A 22,248-nucleotide genomic window follows, 5' to 3' on the forward strand; every position below is an offset into this window, starting at 1 on the left:
CACTTCGTGCAATTCTCCTTCACCAGAGGCTTTTTTGACTCAAAATGGAGTACTGTATCCCGTTATATCCAAGTTATGAGTCATCAGCATTGCTTCATCAACGTCTTACTCATCCTGCAGATGTTCTGGTGGAATTATTGGCCTGTTCACATACTTGCCTCTTAAAAAAAATCATTACAACTCTTGCATCAAAGTTCTTCCATCCTGCAAATTAATCTGTTTTATGAATATCTTGACCCAAAAGACACCCAAGTACTCCTGACCAGTTATCTAGCTGGGGCCAACATTTTGGGCTGGACTTTCAATCCAGGATCCAGAACCCTAGGGCCAGATATTTTCCACTGACCCTACACCATGTCAGCATTTTCAAATACAAAGGCCCTAGTTGGCCTGGAGATGAGCTTGGTGTTCAGCTTGTGGCTCTGGGAGCGACCTGGAGGCTGATCTGAAAAGGCAAATGGCAGCCATGACTGGGATTGCCATTGCTTGAAGCTATGGAGCAGAAGGGCGTTCAGAGACCCAGTTCTGGCTCAGCAGGGAGCCCCAAGTGGTCGCATGATTATCCTCCCTTGAGGCTTTGATGGGCTTTGTCTCAGGAAGGAAAAATGTGCTCTTCCCTCATTTTGGAAGAATACATCCACCAAGCCAAGACAAGAGGGCATGGATGGAGTTGGCTAACAGTTTTTTTTAATTCATTCATGGGATGTGGGCTTTGCTGGCTGGGCCAGCATTTATTGCCCATCCCTAGTTGCCCTTGAGAAGGTGGTGATGAGCTGCCTTCTTGAACCACTGCAGTCCATGTGGTGTAGGTACACCCACAGTGCTGTTAGGAAGGGAGTTCCAGGATTTTGACCCAGTGACAGTGAAGGAGTGGCGATATATTTCCAAATCAGGATGGTGAGTCGCTTGTAGGGGAGCTTCCAGGTAGTGGTGATCCCATCTATCTGCTGCCCTTGTCCTTCTAAATGGTAGTGGTTTTGTGTTTGGAAGATGCTATCGAAGGAGCCTTGGTGAATTCCTGCGATGCATCTTGTGGATGGTACACACTGCTGCTATGTGCGTCAGTCGTGGAGGGAGGGAATGTTTGTGGAAATTAATGGGGAGTAATTTGGAGGATATGGGTGCAATACAGTAAGCAGCTCAATGATCTGCGAAGGTTTGGAAAGGTGATAGGCAGGCAAGAGTATGGACACCAACATGTGCACGAACTGAGTAGACAGAGTGCCCAGAGTTCTTAACATTGTCAGATCAAAAGGCCAGTTGCATCACTGATATGGCAGCATCCCTCATACATGGAGTGCAACTGAGCAGGGGCATCACTGAGGACCGCAACATCTCAAGTGAATGTCCTGCCGGAATGGGTGAAGGACAGACTTGTCATACATCTGTCTCCATTCATGTTGTAGGAGAAGAGAGTGCATAATTCCAGAGAGGTATCTCAGATTGGTGGTGGTGTGCTGCAGCTCCACATTCTGACTCTTCTACAGGAAGCAGTGCTGGAGATTGCAAGAATGCCATTGCGTTGGGTTGTGTGTGGTAGCAAGCTGGATGTCATCAAGAGCAGGGTCATTTGATAGCATGATTGATAGGTGAAGGGCATAGAGATTACTCTTGCCCAATGCATGGTGTGGCTATAAAAGGAGAAAGAAATTAGAGTATGAGAGGAAGCTCGCTAGAAATATAAAAATGGATAGCAAGAGTTTCTAAAGGTATTTAAAAAGGAAAAAAGTAAGTAAAGTAAATGTTGGATCTCTAGAGAGTGACAGTGGGGAATTAATAGTAGATAAAAAGGAAATGGCAGAAGAAATTAACAAATATTTTGTTTCTGTGTTCACTTTAGAGGATACAAAAAACATTCCAGTAATTGCTGCAAATCAGGAGCTGAACAGGAGAAAGGAACTTGGTGATATTAAAAACACTAGGGAAACAGTACTGAGCAAATTAATGGACCTGCAGGCTGGCAAGTCTCCGGGTCCCAATGGACTACATCCTAGAGTCTTAAAAGAGGTGGCTAATGAGGTAGTCGATGCACTGGTGGTAAGTTTCCAAAATTTTCTAGATTCTGGAGAGGTTCCATCATATTGGAAAGTAGCAAATATAACCCCTCTATTTAAGAAGGGAAGGGGGCAGAAAACAGGAAACTATAGGCCAGTTAGCTTGACGTCGGTCATGGGGAATGTTTACAATCGATCGTTAAGGAAGTTTTAGCTGGACGCTTAGAAAAGCTCAAAGCAATAGGGAGTGTCGGCATGGTTTTGTGAAAGGAAAATCATGTTTAACCAATTTATTGGAGTTTTTTGAAGGAGTAACATGCGCAGTAGATAAAGGGGAGCCTGTAGGAGTACTGTACTTGGATTTCCAGAAGGCATTTGATAAGGTGCCACATCATAGATTATTATGTAAAATAAAAGTGCATGGTGTAGGGGGTAACAAATTAGCATGGAAAGAAAATTGGCTGGCTGGCAGAAAGAGTATGCATAAATGGGTCTTTTTCAGATTGGCAGGATGTGACGAGTGGAGTCCCATAGGGGTCCCCAGAGTACTGGGGTTTCAACTTTTTATGATTTACCTCAATGACTTAGATGAAGGGAGTGAAGACATGGTAGCTAAATTTGCAGATGACACAAAGATAGGTAGAAAAGTCTGTTGTGAAGAGGACATGAGGAGATTGCAGATGGATATAGATAGGTTGATTGAGTGGGCAAAGATCTGGGAAATGGAGCTTAATGTGAGAAAATGTGAAGTTGTTCACTTTGGCAGGAAGAACAAAAAAGCAGAGTATTACTTAAGTGGAGAACAACTGAATAATTCTGAGGTGCAGAGGTATCTGGGTATTCTAGTATGAGTCACAAAAAGTTAGTATGCAGATACGGCAAGTAATTAAGAAAGCTAATGGAATGTTATCCTTTATTACAAGAAGGATTGAACATAAAAGTAAGGATGTTATGCTTCAGTTTACAGGGCATTGGTGAAACTGCACCTTGAATACTGTGTGCAGTTTTGGTCTCTTTATTTAAGGAAGGATGTAAATGTATTGATGGCAGTTCAAAGGAGATTTACTAGATTGATACTTGGACTGAGTGGGTTGTCTTATGAGGAAATGTTGGACAGACTGGGCTTGTTTCCATTGGAGTTTATCAGAGTGAGGGGTGATTTGATTGAAGTTTACAAGATCCTGAGCGGTTTTGACAAGGTGGATATCAAAAGGATGTTTCCTCTTATGGGTGAGTCCAGAACTAGGGGGCACTGTTTTAAAATTAGGGGTCGCCCTTTTAGGACAGAGATGAGAGGGTTGTGTGACTTTGGAACTCTCTGCCTCAGAAGGTGGTGGAAACGGGGTCATTGAATATTTTTAAGGCAGAGGTAGATAGATTCTTGTTAGGCAAGGGAATCAAAGGATATCGGGGTTAGTTGGGAATGAGGAAATCAAAACACAAGAAGATCAGCCATGGCAAAGCAGGCTCAAGGGGCTGAATAGTCTACTCCTGTTCCTATTTCTTATGTTCTTATGTTAACCACCGTCATCTATTGGGTTCGCTGTGCTGGTGCACCTGCTGAGTAGTTCGAGTTCTCAGTACCACCTTCTTGTATTTCCCACAAGGCCAGTTGCAGAGGGGGAGCAAAATGTTGCAGCCCAGTCATCGCAAGGGTGAGATCTCCTCGAGGCAGCATCATCACATCATTCCTTTACACCTTCCAGCAGGGCAGACACACTTACCTCAGTTTGGCCTCAATCTAGCTTAGAATGGGGACCACTGAGTGAACCATATATCGAGGAGTCAGCTGTGGGAAGATCTCTTGGATGATGGAAGACAGACAAAGCCTTGCTTTGCTGAATGAAAATTCTGGGCCTCGGGTAAGGTGGGTCCTTCTGGAGCATCAGATGCAGGTGAGGAGATCCCGGAGGCATTGTTGAGCCATGGGAAGATAGTGGAGCAGTCCATGCAGTGCATGTGCTCTGCGATGACTTTGGGTTTTGAGCATATGTGCTCCTCCATTGAGAAAATGGCCAATATCTTGGAGAGCCATGTGAAGCACCACTCTGAGCAGATGCTTGAGCGGCTCACTGAAATGCAAGGGAGAATGTGATTCTCTGTATCATTCACCATGCGTCGCTGATGGCATAGAGATGCCTGGAATTGATGCCAGCTGTATCCCAGCTGTGGCCTCATCCAGCATGCCAGGGCACTATGAAAATGCTTGGAAAGTCAAAGATGCTGTTGAAAGGATCACCCCTCAGGGGATGCTGATGTCATCCCTAGCCTCCTCAGCCCCTCCAACTGAGGAACCATCCATGCAGCAAGGCCTTGTGACAGAGGTTGTCCCTGCAATGATGCAGAGCCCCCACAGACTATCCCAAGATGAGGACGGAAGCCTCATTTGGCTTAAGTTCTGCACCTCCAACTGATGGAATCACCATTCACTGAGGCATGGTGTGGGTCTATGATGTGGTCAGGTGACAATACCGATGCATTTGCAAAGTTGATGGTATGTCACTCTGCTCATCATTTTGCTGAGGATGAAGTTCTTACTCTGGCTCGGAATGAAATTCTCACTCCGGTTCAGGATGAAGTCCTCACTCGGGCTGGGGAAGAAATCCTCACTCGGGCTGGGGAAGAAATCCTCACTCGGGCTGGGGAAGAAATCCTCACTCGGGCTGGGGATGAAATCCTCACTCGGGCTGGGGAAGAAATCCTCACTCGGGCTGGGGATGAAGTCCTCACTCGGGCTGGGGAAGAAATCCTCACTCGGGCTGGGGATGAAATCCTCAATCGGGCTGGGGAAGAAATCCTCACTCGGGCTGGGGATGAAATCCTCACTCGGGCTGGGGAAGAAATCCTCACTCGGGCTGGGGATGAAATCCTCACTCGGGCTGGGGATGTAGTTCTCACTCGGGCTGGGGATGAAATCCTTACTCGGACTGGGGATGTAGTTCTCACTCGGGCTGGGGATGTAGTTCTCACTCGGGCTAGGGATGAAGTCCTCACTCGGGCTGGGGATGTAGTTCTCACTCGGGCTAGGGATGAAGTCCTCACTCGGGCTGGGGATGAAGTCTTCACTCGGGCTGGGGATGAAGTCTTCACTCGGGCTAGGGATGAAGTCCTCACTCGGACTGGGGATATAGTTCTCAATCGGGCTGGGGATGAAATCCTCACTCGGACTGGGGATGTAGTTCTCACTCGGGCTGGGGATGAAATCCTTACTCAGACTGGGGATGAAGTCCTCACTCGGGCTGGGGATGAAGTCTTCACTCGGGCTGGGGATGAAGTCCTCATTTAGGCTGGGGATGAAGTCCTCACTCGAGCTGGGGATGAAATCCTCACTCGGGCTGGGGCTGAAGTCTTCACTCCGGCTGGGATTGAAGTTCTCACTCTGGCTTGGGATGAGTTCCTCTTAGCTACTGTCCACTGTTAGGGGCTCAAACTTGTGCTGGCTCATTGATGGAAACTTTGAAAGGTAAATCCACCACTGAGGGTTGGAATTCTTCTTTGACAACTCCAATCTAGTGCTCAAACAGGCTGATTAGTCCTAGTTTGACAAAGCAGTGTGACACTTTTTCATGTTCCATGTTAGTGGACTACAGTTTAGGCACAGGTTGTGGCTTCTAAGCCCTGGCTCTTGCCAACTTATGCTTAAGTTCTTTGGGCCTTGAGAAATCAGCGTATTCTTCACATTAGTGAAACAGAAACTTGTTGATTTCTTTGTTTTGTTTGGAGAGTACTATGCCAAGCTGACAAAACAAAACTAATATTGGTCCTTTTTGAAGTTTGTTATAAATGTCTTTTCATGAAGAAACTGCATAATTCTAAAGTTTAGTCACTGGCCTCTAGAGCCTCTTGATCTTTAACATCCTTAGCAGCTTATTCATCACCCACTTGAGATTTTAGTTATGCCTTAACAAATAATGTGATGTTAGTGGGTGAATGCTATTAGGTGTATTAATGAGGTTGTTTGTCTGAACTCCTGCTTTTAGTTTCAATGTACCATTATGCTTGGCCTAAATAGCCAAGTGGTTATAGTACTGGGTTTGTAATCCCAAGATCAAGAATTCAAATCTCACAATGGCGAACTATGAAACAATGTACCATTATCTTTCAATCTCTTAAAACAGGCAGGTGTTTTAGATCATTTAGATCCCATACTCTCGATGTTGATTTTCTACAGCATTGTTCCTTTCCTATGGTCATTTCCTGACAGGCAAGTAATGGATTTCTTGTCTTTCTGAGACAATTTTTCTCTTCTGATTCCCTTTACTGCTCTATATGGATTTCCCTTAGCTGCCATCCTCTGTATCAGTTTAGGTTGAATATAGTTAAAAATCCTATCACTTTGATTATGGGAACACTTCTTTGGGCCATAATTCATGATTAACTTGGTTGGGCTCCTGACTACTCAAATCCTCTAGGAAGAAGCTACCTTCCAAATGTGCCACACTTTGCTTCCTTGATCTCCATTGGCCATATTCCTTTTTTTGAGATTCAGATACTGTGAAATAAATTTGCCTTTTCTCTGCTTTGCAGCAGGCCATCTTTTTTCTGAAACTATTTCAACAAAATAAACAAGTTAAATTGTTTTCAACTGGAGTTATGCACTTCTGTACAGACACTCTTGACCTCTCCCTCCTCCCACACATACAAAATGAGATGTGATTCTTCCTTATCATCTTCAATTTCAAATCCATTTATTTTTCAAAATGTTTTTAGTTCTCTGCTCTGCCAAGTTTATGCTCAAAGATCTCTTCTATTTGGTTCTTTATTTTTCTTGTTTTATGATGTTTTATACATTCTTCTTTTATAGCTTCTCATCCGGTTGTTATAAAGGCTGATTATCACTCTTTTTTCTGGACCAATTAGCAGTCAACTGATTCCTTTTCTCCTTATCGTGCCTAACCAGGTCTCTATACTCACAGGTTGTGGTTTGTTCAACACCCATGAATCCATTTTTATGTTCCTCTCGTGTATTCCATTTTGGCTACTACTTTCGTACAGTACATTTGTTTGTGCTTACTTTTAAAAGGGCTTCCAGGTACTCCTCTTGCAGGTTCTTGTATTACAAACATTGATCTAAAACAACATCATGTGGTTAGTGTTCTTCTGACTGGTAAGTAGAACATCATGATCTCTGACATAATGGTATCTACACTGAAAACTTGTCATATGATGATGGTCACTGGTTTGACTTTTTCATGAAAGATGAAATAAAAATTTTATTAATTTATTGTAAAGTTAAATTTATGACATTATTGGAAGAATTTTGCCCTCATCGGGTGGGTTTGGCAGGGGTGGCGGGTGGGGGCAGTCGGGAAGCCAACTGCCACCACGATCCGGGCCGGACTGCCACTCTGGTGGCCAATTAAGGCCTCCCAGCATGAAATGCGAGTGGCAGCGCTCAGCACTGCCTGTGTGGAGGAGGGGGGAGGGCGAGCGCAAATATCGCACATGTGTGCAGGTGTACGCTGGAAAGGCTCCCTGAGGCATAGAGCTCCCTCAGGGAGATGAACAGTTTTGAAAATAAATGTTTTAAATTGTTAAAAAACATGTCCCCTCATGTGACTCTATCACAAGCGCAGGGACATGTTCTTTATGAAATGTTAAAATTTATACGTTTTTAGTTGCTGTTTGAAACCTCATCCCATCCGTGGATGAGGCTTCCTAAGAAATGAAAAGGCCGCTTAGCCTGTTCACCTGCCCGCCAATGAAAAATAACATTTAATTAAATCTTTAAATGGCCTTAACAGGCCTTTTAATTCTTGACAGGCATGCTACAGACTCCCATGCGCGTCTGCTGACCAAAGTATCACGCGAGCGCGTGAAGACATCGGGATGCTCACCCGCTGTCATCGCGCATCATTTTACGCTTGAGCACATGCCTGCTTGCTCAGCAAAAAATCCTGCCCTATATCTTTTAAACACTATTAGGTCACCATTAGGTATTCAGTAGGTCACACTATAGTCTGGCAGTAAATCAGAATTAACACTGCTACAAAATCATGACTTACTAATTTTTTTGCTTTTCAAAGCTTGGAAAAATAATTGTTCAATTCTATTGATTGGACTTTTATGCTGCTTTGCCATCAGCAAATGCAAACTGTTGATCCTCATGTTCTGTAATATAATCAATTGTATGACTGACATTACAAAATTCTTAATTTCTTGTGAGGTGTGGGTTTATTCACCAATTTACATCATACGCAGGACTCCAAGTAACATCAGTTGTCAGCAATATACACAATGGGATCAGTCAGGGTAAAATTTCATATTTTTGGAAAAGGTATTTTAAGCTGTTAGTTTTCATCAATGGCAGGTTTTAATATCTAATCAATGTCAGTAGTTTTCTTCAGCTAAGACAGACACTCTTGTAGTAAGAATATATTTTTGTCTAACCAACTAAACAAGGAATGCAATTTGTTGGCAACCAGATAACTGGTTTTGACAGTTACAGTACCTTGCATTACTCATTGTAGCTGCACATCAGTAATCACAGAGAGATGACAGCTCAGAATACTTCCGTGGGTTTAATGAATGCAAAAGCATTTATCACTGATGTTAGTAATTGCTTTAATTCTTTGTCCTCATTTTCCAGATAGATCACATTAAAACACAGCCATTTAACAATAGCAGTTGAGTTATTCCATACAACATATGCTGTTCTCACCAGTTGCCCAGTGTAGCTCTGAGCCCTATGGGGTGACAGGGATTGATAAATGCAGAGCACCGGCCCAAGGACCAAGGGGAGCTGGGGAAGTCAGGACCTCAATCAGGCTTCATTCAATTACATTTCACGTCAACAAACCTTGATAGCAAAAATCCCTCCTGAATACTGCTCTGATTAATGGTGCTTGATGCCAAAATAATGTAATTAGGCAATAATGAGTGGGTGTATATTATGCTGGCTATCAAGACTAGCTGTTGACCTTGGTGACTTCTACTCAAATTAGAAAACAAATAGCCTGAAAGTACAGCTTAATGAGCCTGTGCAAAGACCTCATTGCTATTCAGCATTACTTTTTTATATTTTGTTGTTAATTAAAATCTTGAGGTTATGTTTTTATTAAGCTGATATGGACTTAATGGAAAACACTTCACAAAAATGGACAGTAACGTGACTAAATAATGAAGAGGCAGTAATGTGACTAAATAGTGTCACAGATGAATTTTCAACTCAAGTTGCTTTTCTTAGTTATCACCTCTTGTGTGAGCAATTATTAAGCCAGGGTGTTGCTCCTTTTTAGCTATCAAGTTGAGTTAACCTGACTTCGGTCGATTCTACATAAACTGCAGCGCACACGATAAAAAACTCAACAATATAGAAACGTTTCAAAATATGGAGACAATTCCAAGATATTACTGACAAATACACATTTCTAATTCAGTCACCATACTTTGAATGGTTGATATACTTGAAGGGTTACTTTGAAGCATACATTACTGGCTTGTTAAACAGAATCTGCTTGTGTACACTGCTTCCCACATTTCAAAGGGAAAAAGGGGAAAATAGTGAAATTAAACTCATAGAGTTCGACAGCTACTAAGGCAACATTTGCCAAATACAATATAAGCCCAAATATTTTGCAACACAACTATATATTAATTTAATAAAATACACAATATAGCTTTTAGTACAATTAACAAGTTTGGCTCATATGCACTGATATTGCAATAAATCAATTAAAAAGCTAGATTCAGTGTAAACACTCCATGATTCTTACATTTGCACATCAATATGTTTTGCTTTGCTAGTACTTAATAGGTATTCCCCTTAACGAGTCATTTTAGTGTCCATCTACAAATATGGAACAGTATTTCTTCATCTGGGACACAATATATTTTACCATTGGACAATAATAGGGTGACAACATTTTGATGACTAAAATGTAGAGGAGGAATTTAAACAACTGGACACTAAAATGTCACTCTTTGGTAGTACAGCTTAGAGAATAACCAGAATAACCATTTTGTACTTGTTTTGTATTCAGTCTGAGAGCATGGGGCAAATGTATTTTGTTTAAACAACACATTTTACAGAAATATTTTAAAGTGGGTTTATACAAAATATCTAGATGTGCATCATTGCTTAATGATTCAGAATGAACTATCCCATGAGGTGACAATCAATGATGCAATGTTCACTGCAGATAAACCTAGTTCATAAGGACATCTACATCAGCTGACAATAACTGTACACTCTGAATTAAAGATTTGCAATGTTTTACTGGAAAGCTGATACCTGCTTCTTATCAATTCTGCCCCTCATTGTTTCCTGTTAAACAATGTATTTTTTTTTATACAGAGGTGATTAGCTTGACAACACCTGCACTTTCCACTTTTTCATTGCAAGGAAGGGCATATATTGAGATTGTCAATTCAATTCAGTGAATGAAACATAGCCATTTTTCATAACTTTTCTGGTGAAAACGTAAGTATTTTCTGTTTCCTTTGACACGAAAAAAAACAATGAAAAGTGCACAAATGGGCACTTTGAATTCTAACTCACAGACACTAACCAACATCATCTTTCCTTGTATTCTGCCATTGGTGCTTCACCATCTGAAAAAAATGCTGCTTTGACACTTTTGAGTGATTTGTCCTTTAGAAGAAAGGTAGTCAACTGTCACTAATTACACAATGTTCACTTTCTCACAGTTGAAGGGTCATTTCCTCGACAATCTTGTAAAAGTTTGTCGATTTCTCGAACTACCTGCTCAGCGTCCACATCTTCCCGTCCTAGCTCCCGGCTAGAGGGTTCGTACTGGTCCAGGACAGTGTCCACATCATTGAACTCCCGGCCAACTCTGGAGTGTACATCTGCAAAGACCGTTGCCACTGCTTCAGGTGTAATGAAGTGGCTGTCACGTTGTTTATCAGGTGATGGGTAGTGGGTATCAGATGTTAAATATTGGGCGGTTGACTCTGTTGATGTGTCAGCCATTTTCTGCTTCACCTCAAATGCAACCAGAGGTCGTTTACTTGAGCTGTTACTGCCTGCAACTGAAGTCTTGTCTGGACTGCTTGCAGCTGATGAGACCTCTTGCAAGAGAGGACTTAGAGCGCGCTTAGCTTTTAAATAGGGTTTTACATTTGCAACGAGAATGGTGTGCTCTCGTTTGTCCTTCCCAAAAGTACAGAAAGTTTTTTTCCCAGCAGGTGTTGTGTTTTCTTGAGTTTCTGATTCAACTGTGGCTTCTACTGCTGGTACAAAAAGATTCCGGCGATAATCTGAACATTCAGCTTGGTTCGAAACAGGGAACTGAGGCATCCAACACTTATCTGAGTGGCCCAAGACACGGCATTCATCTGTACAGTTGACACAGTCCTCCTTCTCTGTAGAAAAAACAAGCAAAACCTATTATGCCTTAGAAAACTGCTTTAGTCAGTGGAACACTCATATTAAAGTAGTTTAATCAACTGTCCTAGGTAGCCAAATCAGTAGTTGGCAGCAACATTCAAGAGGGTAAACCTTTTAACTTTACTGGACTTCAGATTGCTTAATCTGACTTCCCACTCTGTAATCTATTTTTGTGTGTGTGAACCTTGAGCGTGTTTGTGTGTGAAAGTTGGGGCATTTCTGTCACCTCAAGCAGTCAGGTCTCAAAAGCTAAAATAGCTCAAATGTAAATGATATTAAATAACAAAAGGTGACATTTTCCTTAATAGTTACATGCAGCATCTACACTCAACATATACCTCATGCTCAATATGTATTTTGGCTGAGTAAAGGTCAATTTAAATGCCATATTATAAATACAACTATTAAAACACATTAAAACTATCCTCAAAGTGAGTGAATATATATGAGAATAGCTCCCAGCTTAAAATTACTTTATAATATTCTTTCTGTGACAAAAAATGCTGAGATATAACAAGCTCTGAAATGCACTGGAGACCACATTTTCATTTTATTTACTTATATTAGTGTTATGAAGCCACACTTTATTAAAAAAAGACTTTATGAATTTACTGGCTGTAAACCACGAATTGAATTTTTAAAAGGCTAAAGCCACATTCCAAGGACCTGAAACTACTGTCAAAAATGGCTGCATATTTGCATCACTGTACTCTCCACATGCCAAAACCTTTGAAATGGAGACAGCCTGCCTACAAAAACTCACCAGGAACAATTCCCCATTAGCAAAGCATTAAGAAATCACCTGGGTACTTTGGTTGAGACAAACCATTAGATCTAATCACTTCACCATGTGACTTTGGTTATGAAAGGAAGGTGCCAAAAAGTAATCTAATCATATAAGTCAAGCAACTGGAATCCACTAACAATGACCATATTTGTGTCACTGGGCAGTTGGGGAGCGGTCATGTGACATACCAGCTAACTCTTTGTGTGCTTAAGCACCTGTTTTCGCTGCAGACCAGCTGAAGCAGAAAAGATACTCAAGTGGCAAGACACAAGTATCTTTCTCTTTCTTGCCATAAAACTTGCAAAGTTCAAAACCTGTTTGCTGTTTTTTAACCCTCCATGCGCCACAGGCAGATATTTTAAGAAGAATGCAACCTGTACCTATCTTCAGAAGAATGGATAAATCACCTATCTACATCTTTAAACTGCCTCGACATGAACCCAGAAGGGTCATTGAGGCAAGTTGTCAACATTCACGAAGATAAACCTTTTAACTTTACTGGACTTCAGATTGCTTAATCTGACCTCTCACTCTGTAATCTATTTTTGTGTGCGTGAACCTTGAGTGTGTTTTTGTATGTGAAATTTGGGGCATTTTTTAATATTGTTCTTAGACTGGGTGTTATGGATGGAGAGAGAGATGACAGGATACCTTTTCCCCATTCTCCTCACTTCTCGGGTGACTGCAATAAGGTGTGTATTTAGAGGGAGTGCTTGTGTGTTTAGGGAGAGCGTTTTACCTTTTCAGTGTTGTGACTTTCAGTAATGGACATGAAACAGACTTTTGGGTAAGTTTAAATCAGAAGGAAAAGTTTAAATCAGAAGAAAATATATTTATTCACACAACACCCTAGGATGTAAATACAACAAAAATGCTCACTCCCTCATGCACAGAGGCAAACACACACAAGTAAAGATGGATTCTAGATAATGAAGCATGCAGCGAGACGAATAACAGAACACAAGAAGCAAAATCACATTCAGAATGAGTCCTTCAAGGTGTATTTGTGAAGGCCTGGATGAGTTCTCTATCGTGGGTGTTTGGAAATGAATGCAAGCTGGTAGTCTCTGGGTTTGCAGAAGAGGTTATGGCCAAGTTTCTGTAGGGGTGAATCTTTGCAGGTGAAAATTAATTAGTCCCCCTTGCACTGTCCAGGTTGGCTGGTTGTTAGGCAGGGTTCTGTTTTTCTGGTTGGAGGAATGGTCCCTCTTGTTCTGATGGTTTCTGGACTGATTTCTCTCTGGTTCTTGGAATAAAAGTTTTGTTATCGGAAGATGGTTTTGATCACATGGTCAGTACTTTTGTTGTCCACCAAGAATGATTTGGAAGTCAGAAACCATTACTACAATGGGGAAATGGAAAGGTTATTTGCACCTACTTAGGATGAACTAGTTTCTGTGTAACCCTTTGTTAAGCTTTGAACTTGAAGGCATGAAGTCTAGACTTGGGTTTTGGGTAAATACCCAATTAATAGGAGATGTAAATTCACAAGTGGTTTTGTATTTATGGGAGGGCATTCTACCCATGGTCATTTACATTTTAAGAACTTTCCGGGAACATGTTCAAACATGAGTTAATCCTTTCTGTCAGAAATCACAAAAGGTCACCTGACCCTTGGTGGCCATCTTGGACAGCGTTTTGACCATTTTCTAAAGTTAATTTCAAAAATTCCACATTGAGTAAAGTCCATATCTAGAAAGTTAGGAATATGATATCCTTACTGGGCATGACATAGAAAATAGTATTGTACTTAACCTACAAAATACTCAAGGAAGCCTGCCGGTTCATTTCTTTTATAGTCAAATTAAGCAATCATTGAAATGGCAAGCACATCCTTTAAAAAGAACACCACTGTGGTGAAACAATGAGGGGGAAAAGAGAGAATCCATTCTTCCTTTCCTTACCTGATTGCAACAGAAATTTGATGGTTCAGATCCCAGTGGAGCAGTGGAGATTAAAGCTGGAATTCCAAGCAAAAAGTGGGCAAAGAGATGGGCAGGTACAGAAGGAGGAGGAGATAATTCCAGGAAAAGGAGAAAGAATGAACTTTCCAGAGGGAAAAGAAAGAAAAGGAATCTAGGCAGCTTGAGTAGGGAAAAGTCCACTGGTACAGTAAGGACACCACTAGTGAGATAACTGACCCCAGCTCAAGACTGAGTTTTGAGCTCTTCAAGTACTCACAACTGATACTAAAGGCCGGTGAGGGTGATGTGGAAGCATTTTTCATCTCTTTTGAAAAGCTTGTGAAGAAGCTAAAGTGGCCAGTGGAGAAATGTACCCTTCTACTGCAAATCAGATTGACTGGAAAAGCACATGAGTTTTATTCCCTTTTGGCTAGTGAGAGTTTGTCAGGCTATGGAATGACCAAAAATGCTATCCTGAATGCATACAAGCTGGTACCGGAGGTGTACCACCCAAAATACAAAACTTTCCGAAAACAATCCAAACATTGAATTTGAAAGGGTTGAACAGCTCACTTTTGACCGATGGATTTGGGTGCTTAAAATAGATCCTGCTCAGGAGAACCTCTCCTGGAGGTGTTCAAAAACTTACTTCCCATTTCCATAAAGACCCACATAGAGGAAGAAAGAGTCTTCAAAGCTAGCTGGGCAGCCTTCATAGCAGATGACTATGAATTGGCACACAGATTCTTAACTCAAAGTAAACTGGGATCTGGTAGTTCTTACAGCTAGGGAGAAATAAGAGGGATTTCAAGGAAGCCAAAATGGGCTAGAGGAAAAAGGGGTATAGTGAAGGAAAAGCAGATTCAGTCCCCAATATTTAGAAGAGGGAACCAAGATGGCAAATGGTAGGGGCCCGCCTAGTGTGTTTTTATTGTGGAACATCTGATGGAGAATCGTTGGCATGCCAAAAGGCCAACAGGGGGAGCTGCAGTCAAGGCAGTTTCCACAGCCATGAAGGTCATAAAAGACTTACTTTCCAATGTGGCAGAGAGCCAGAATATCTACCAGGGTGTTTAAAGGGTAGATGACCCCTAGTTTGCCTAAAAAGCCAGAAAAGGAGATCAGCATTCTCAGAGAAATGGTTGTTTACAAACTTTGTCCATGGCAGGAGAGGGAGATTTTCCGTCCAAAATCAAAGCATGCAAGTTAGAGTTACAAGACTTACTGAAGGATGTGTAGAGGTTCCTTTAATAAAGATATATCTGCAGAGTGAGCTGGTTACAGGGCTAATAACGGTGGGGATGACCTCAAGCTTTCCCATGCAGGAGGTAGGGCTTTTATTTGATAATGACTTGGCAGGTTGGGAGGTATTATCCCCAATGAGTCCAGGGCAGTCCACTGAGGCTGAGAAAGCTAAAGGGGACAAGCAAAATTCTGCACAAGCTCAGGTGGCTGAGGGAGTCCTGAAGATCCCTCAGAATGTGATAGTGCTAGTCAAGACTAAGGAAACTAAAGGAAAGCCAACAGAGTTTAAAGAGGATAGGGTAGAGCCCATAGAATTTAAAAAGGCCAAAATAGAGCCACAGGAAAGCAAAAGGGGTGGAACAGAAGCGGCAGAGAATGAAGGGGATGCAGCAGAAGTATGGTTAGTAGAGACCTTTCTCCAAGATTTAAATAGGGATCAGGAAGGTTCCCAAACAGGCCAATGAAAAATGAGAGGGACGCCTTACCTAGTGCCACAGGGCAGTGCAGCTGGACAGCCACCTGCAGGCAATGTTGTCCCAGAGGACATGGGACAGGTTGGGGGAAAATCCATTCACCAGGTAAAGGGAAAAGGGAAGGTAATACACATGAAATCACTATGAATTTACCCACTGCAGAATCAAATGGTCAGATTTTAACTTCAACTCTAACTAAATCCAGCAAGTAACCAATCTTCAAGAGCCATATTCCCTTTAACTTTACTGGACTTTCGATTGTTTAATCTGACTTCCCACTCTGTAATCTATTTTTGTGTGTGTGTCCCTGTTGGAGCATTTTTACTATTTCACTTAGACCAGGTTAAATACATTAAAGACTATCCTCTTTTCTTTTTAAAAACTCAAGGACACCCACTTGTTTGTGTCTTTTATAGTTATGGCAAATAAACAGTCAAACACTCATTGAATTAGCAAGCACATCCTTTATAAAAAAAAACCTTGCTGCAAAGGAGAAGTGGAAAAAGAGGGAAGCCATCCCAGCCCTCCTCACCGTTTCGTAACAGTAGAATAAAATCACTTTGGTTGTAACCTTATTCTGAAGAAATGTTTCCTCAAAATCTTCAGAACTGAAGAAGAATCATACAGACTTGAAATGTTAACTGTTTCGCTCTCCACAGATGCTGCCAGACCTGCTGGGTTCTTCCAGCATTTTCTGTTTTTATTTCAGATTTCCAGCATCCGCAGTATTATATTCCCTTAACTTTGTAAGCTCACTGCTTTGCATGGCTTAGTAATTTGATGCTTGCTAATGAATAATAATAGATACCAGGATTTTCTCATAATGATCATTATAGCAGTACGATTTATGGCATGGGTAATGTTTTTCATTTTAACTGTAAGCACATGCAAGGACTTTGCAAAAAAAAATTTCATTTATATAATGCTTTGCATGACCACTAGACATCTCCAAGTGTTTTACAGCCAATGAATTAGTTATATTTCAAAAGAGGAAATGCAACAGCCAATTGGCATGCAGAAAACTCTCACAAACAGAAATGTGATAATGACCGGATGTGTTTCTGTGATCTTGATTGAAGGATAAACATTGGCCAGGACAATTCCCCAGCTCTTCTTCAAAATAGTGTCATGTAGTCTTTTATATCCACCCAAAAAAGCAGATGGGCCTTGGTTTAACACACTTCCTGAGTGTCAGTCTTGATTTTGTGCTATAGTCCTAGGATAGGACTTGAACCTAGAATCTTCCAACTTAGTGGCAAGAGTGCAACCAACTGAACGACAGCTGACACTCTAAGCATAGCCTTGGAACTGTTGGGGGCAAATGTGTCATTATACCTTGATGTTTTTATGACCTATCATTTTAATAAGAATTAATTTGTATTTATGTAGCACCTTTCATCATATCAGGACATGCTAAAGTGCTTTACAATCAATGCAGTACTTCTGAAGTGTAGTTACTGCTGTAATGTATGGAAATGCAGCAGCCATTTTGCACACAGCAAAGTTCCAAAAACAGTAAGGGGATCAATGACCAGACAATCTGTTTTAATTATAGGTTAAATAGCAGTGGAGAAGCCTTCCTCTAGTCAGTACGTGTAGCATCATCATAAATATCCTAAGATTTCCTATCTTCACTATCTCTGGTAAAACACTTTCTTTCTATTGCTTTATGTAAGCTTTGACATAGCCTGCAGTGTTGTGAAGTGAATTGGGCAGCACTATTCTTCAGGATGCTGAGAACCACTGAGAGGATCTGGTGGCTTTGCTGGCAGAACAAACACAGTCACTGCTGCCAGAAGCAGAGGCCACCATATTTTCTGGCCCTGAGATGGGCTGAGATGTGGATTACTAATAGCTGACCTTTCCAAACACCCATCTGCAGGGAATGGAGCATAAGATTGAATGAAAGAAGCAAAGGGTCGATTCCAGCATGACCGCATTCTCAGACTTACAGAGGAGTATGTATTAAATCAGGGATGAGCTGATTTGGCAATTTCTCAATTGGTTCAACAGCAACTTGTACTTATATCGTGTTTTTAATGTAGCAAAAAGTTCCAAAGCACTTTACAAGAAGGTTAGCCATCAATATCAATATCACTTAGCCATAGGAGATATTGGATCTGAATTCCATTGGAGTGGCAGTCAGAGTCGATTGCCACTTGGCTCCTAGTTTTTTACCTCAAATTTCTTTTCATCTTATCTCACCCGACCTTCGGACTCAGGCTGGGTGAGATCCGGGAAGTGCAGTTCGTTCCTGGGGCCTAGTGTCAAGGACAGCTCTGTCAGATGAAAAGACACCATACCTTTTTTACTGCACTAGCTGCCGTGAGCCAGGTAAGTTAAAGGTCAGCTAAGTTTAAAAGTCCTTGACAGGCCAGGGAGAAGCTAAATATATAAGGTAAGTGGGTTGGATTAGGGGGGAGGAGGGATTTTGGGGGTGGGAGGGGTCTTTGGTTGGGAATTGGGTCAGGCCTCGGAGGTGAGGCAGGGTCGGGTCTTGAAAGGGGTCAGGTTGGGCATCAGTTGTGGAGGGGGGGGTGCGGTTCAGGTTGGGCCTCGGTGGGGAGGGGGTTGGGGTGGGTGGGTGGGGGAGCCCTGTGGGGGTCGGGGGAGTAGTTGGGTGAATGGGGAGGGTCCCCGGAGGTTTCAGGGGTGTGAGGGCAGTCCTGTGCGTGGGGGGAAACGCTTTGGGTCTGCACAATAGTTAGACCCAAACTTAGCTAGAAGTGCTTTTAATTGTTCTAACTTTTTCTGGGTAACTCTTGATGTAACCCAGTCAGGACCATCTGAAGTTTCCGATTTAAATCCCATTTTTGGATGGTTCCCAGTGCAGGGCAATTGCCCAGTGGAAGTTTGCACATCCGAGCAATTGTCATGCAAACTTTACCTGTGAACTTCCAGGGGGTTCCCCAGGCATCTTTGGGATATCCCCTCAATATGACGCCCTGGAGCTTGGAAGTTTTGGCCCATTTGGTTCGATGATCAACTGCTTGGTCTGACAGATAAATCGTTAGGGACATCCTAAAAGAACAGAGTACATCAAGTTATGAACATATTTATGGCTTGGTGGTGGCCTCTCTCAGACAAATCTATTGGCTGATTTTGAGCCAACTCAAGAGACTTGAACACAAAACCCATAATGACATTTTACTGCAGTGCAAAGGTATTGCTGCACTGGCACAGATACATTCTTTGGAATGGACTGTTAAAATGAAGTGTTGAAAAGAAACAACTGCACTACTCAAAGAACAGAGACATCTTCCCATTGTCCATACAACATATATCACTCAACCAATGTTACTAAAATAGATTATCAGGTCCTCATAGCATTACTGATGTGGGACTTTGATGTGTGCAAATTGGCTACTGCGTTTCTTACATTACAATAGATAATACACTTCAAAAGTAGTTCATTGGCTGTAAAGTGCTTTGGGCTCTCCTGAGGTCATGAAAGGAGCCATATAAATACAAGTTTTCTTTCTTTTCATAAATATTAACATTAATTTGTATTAACATATCAAAATAATAACAATGGCAGCAGGGCTTTTGCTACAGTGCTGTGATCTGATGCAGCCTCTTCTGTGCACTTCTGTTCACCATAGATTTGTTTGAAAGTCTTATTTAATTTGCCAAGTGGTGATGCTGAGCAAAGGCCAGATGCTTCGCCACTGGAAGGAAAGTAAAAATCTGTGAGTGATTTATGCCAGGTTGTTTGTGACATGAATTTGGAAATATTTAGTTAGAAAGTGCAGAGGTCTCCTACACACTAATCAGCCAGGGAACAGCAGCAGATGCAGGGTTAGAGAATGAAAGGGAAGAAAACCACATTTAAAGAAAGGACACAATATGCGATTAGATAGAAATTTACAGCAGGATGTCGAAAAATTTTCAAACAATTTATTCACTGCTCTCGCCTGATAACTAGGCTGTACAATTGGTCTTGCAGGCTCCTTCATTTAAGCAACTGAGTTCCTTTACTCACAGACCCTTGACATGGTTTCATTTAACTTCCCCGTTTAACAACGTAAGTATCTCTGGTACGTAATGAAAGGCATCTGTTCAAGCACAGATGCCTATTATCCATGAGTGATAAACGAGTCTCATCATCTTGGTTCAAGTCACTAGGTTCACTGCCTCCCTCATTAACACTTTAGAAATCTCTGCCTCTTATTAATCTGTGGCTCCGCTATCACCCAAAAAGTAAGGAAAGAATTTCAAGTTAGATTTTATGATGTTGCACATCCAGTGGGGATGACAGAAAATCCCACAGCACCATTGAGCTCAGTATTTACATCCCAATATAGGTGTGCAATGCAGCAAGATGGGAGTGAGAATTTATGAAATTTACCCCTTAATCTAATAATTTCAATGTTTCAAAAAAGGAAAGCAACTCTTATGGATAAAAAGTTAAACCCTGATGTCTCCCCTGTTATTTTTTAATTTATTTTGAAAATCATATTAAAGAACTTGTACACTGTGGGTGGAATTGTCCCAGATTTGCACTAAGTGCAGTAGTGGGTGAGAAAAAGGACAGTTAACCTGCCAGCTGCAATGGCAGCTTTTTGTGCCACACCGTCTCATTTCTGGCATGGTCCGTCTCATGAATTATGCATTCCCGGGAAACAGGCTGGGTCGCTGGCAGCGCAGCCTCTAATTCGCAAGCCCTGCTGTCACCTCAGGCCTTCAGTAAACCAGGTGCCATATTTAAAGGCCACCCCTGCACAGAGCTAGCACTCTTCAAGGGATAGGAAGCTACCAGGAACTGATGGCTGCCAAAGGGAGGAATCATGCAGACCCCAAATTTAGCGACGTCTCCCTCAAGCACCTACTGGACACAATGGAGGCCAAGCAAGATCACCAATCCAGCATGGGAGGCGGTGGCAGCAGTGGTCAGCACCAACGCCCTGCAAAAGAGGACAGCCACCCAGTGCCACAACAGGATGAATGATCCCATGCGTTCCATAAGGGTAAGTCACTCTTCTCATCACTCTCAATTCACACATTCACAAACCCATCACACATCCACAGGGGTCTCACACCTCAAGCGACATCACCACTAACTATCACACACACCCTCACATCTCCATCAGGCTCATATCCTCTGGAGCTCACATCCTCATCCCGTCTATGGCTCTGCTCACCAAACATTCCAACCAGTGCCATGTATCCTGCTCATACTCTCTCCAACTGTTTTCATGCAGGAGAAGCTGGCTCACAACAGCAGGGAGAGATCCCAGACCGGGGGTAGAGTTGCCCACATTAGACCCCTTATTCACTTTGAGGAGCGTGCCATCGTGCTGACTGGTGAGGACATGGGCTGCACCTGAGGTGACTGTGAGGTCGGCGGTGAACACCCACGTGAGGATCCTGCACCACATCGTCCTGCTCTCTATGCAACTGTGAGTGCTCTCTCTCCTGCTTTTGACTCTGCTGCTATGCACTAATTATCTCTGGTTCACAGGGAGCTCTGCCAAGCGACCGACACCCTCAGCCAGCCAGTCCCTCAGCTGCATCAGGTCCTCACGTACAGCCAAGAGACACTCTGTCCATTGAAGAGCTGGAAATTAGCAGCCTGGAAGACCCATCACAGCATTTACCTACACCCCCCACCAGCTCAGAGACACGCACCTCACCTCGGTGAAACCTAGATATAGAGCAGGCTCAGCTTCACAATCTGGTGGTTGCTGCACGATCACATGTCTGCAGCAGGAGGCAGGTTTGCGTGAGATCCCCAGCACTTGGAGGACTGATGGGGAAGAGGCATCTGTGAGGTCCGAGTCAGATGACGAGTCTCTGGATTCAGCCTTCCAATTCATCATGGCGAGTCAACAGAAGGCGGGGAAACATCACACAGATCTTTTGGAAGCCCTCAACAGAGTGGCACGCGAGTCAGAGGAGTGTGCCTGCGTGTTCTCTGATCCATCCCTTCTACCGCTACGTCACACCCTCACCTTCCCACCCTTCCAGCACACTCTGCCCTCAGTCATTTTCACCATTCCCTCCTATAGTGCTCACCCTCAGTTCGCTCCCCAGGAGGCAGTCATTGATTCCACAGACATTGACTCTTTGCACGTTCACTTGGACAAACTCCCCCCACTCCCACCTCCACTCTTATTCCCTCCCCACTCTGAACTCCTTCCCTTACAACTTCCTCCTCCCTTTACACCTACCTCCCCAGTTGCCACATTCTCCCCTGTCACATCCTCCTCCCACCGTATACCCTTCTCCACTCTGAACCTCACCCTCCCCAGACACCTTTGTTTCCTCCCTCCCAACCTCACCCCCCCCCAACCACTCCTTTGTTTCCCCCCTCCCAACTTCACCTCCCCAGGTACACCTTCCACTCCCCCGCCTCGAAGATCATCCCTAGCAGCCCATGGCCAAGACGGTGAAGCAGACCCCAGATATTGATTGAGACGTCCCACCTTCCGTGAGCTGCTTTGTGGCAGAGCCATGACCATGAGGATCCACCCAGCATGCGATGCACGTGTTC

The 22,248-nt window shown here is 42.8% G+C and overlaps 1 protein-coding gene across 2 annotated transcripts in view; it reads right to left on the reverse strand.

Annotated features, from left to right (window-relative positions):
* Positions 1-8,541: 8,541 nt before the first annotated feature.
* Positions 8,542-22,248, reverse strand: part of pcdh17 (protocadherin 17) — a 256,202-nt gene continuing 242,495 nt past the window's right edge. Inside the window, exon 4 of one of the 2 annotated variants that reach the window (XM_041199813.1) lies at positions 8,542-11,321. In XM_041199813.1, coding sequence (XP_041055747.1) covers positions 10,630-11,321 — 692 coding nt within the window. In that variant the 3' untranslated portion in view covers positions 8,542-10,629. Of the gene's footprint in view, positions 11,322-18,716; positions 18,777-22,248 lie in introns of those variants that run through there. The other variant, XM_041199814.1, reaches the window with a different exon arrangement.

This window comes from Carcharodon carcharias, chromosome 11, assembly GCF_017639515.1.
Source record: "Carcharodon carcharias isolate sCarCar2 chromosome 11, sCarCar2.pri, whole genome shotgun sequence".
NCBI lineage: Eukaryota > Metazoa > Chordata > Chondrichthyes > Lamniformes > Lamnidae > Carcharodon > Carcharodon carcharias.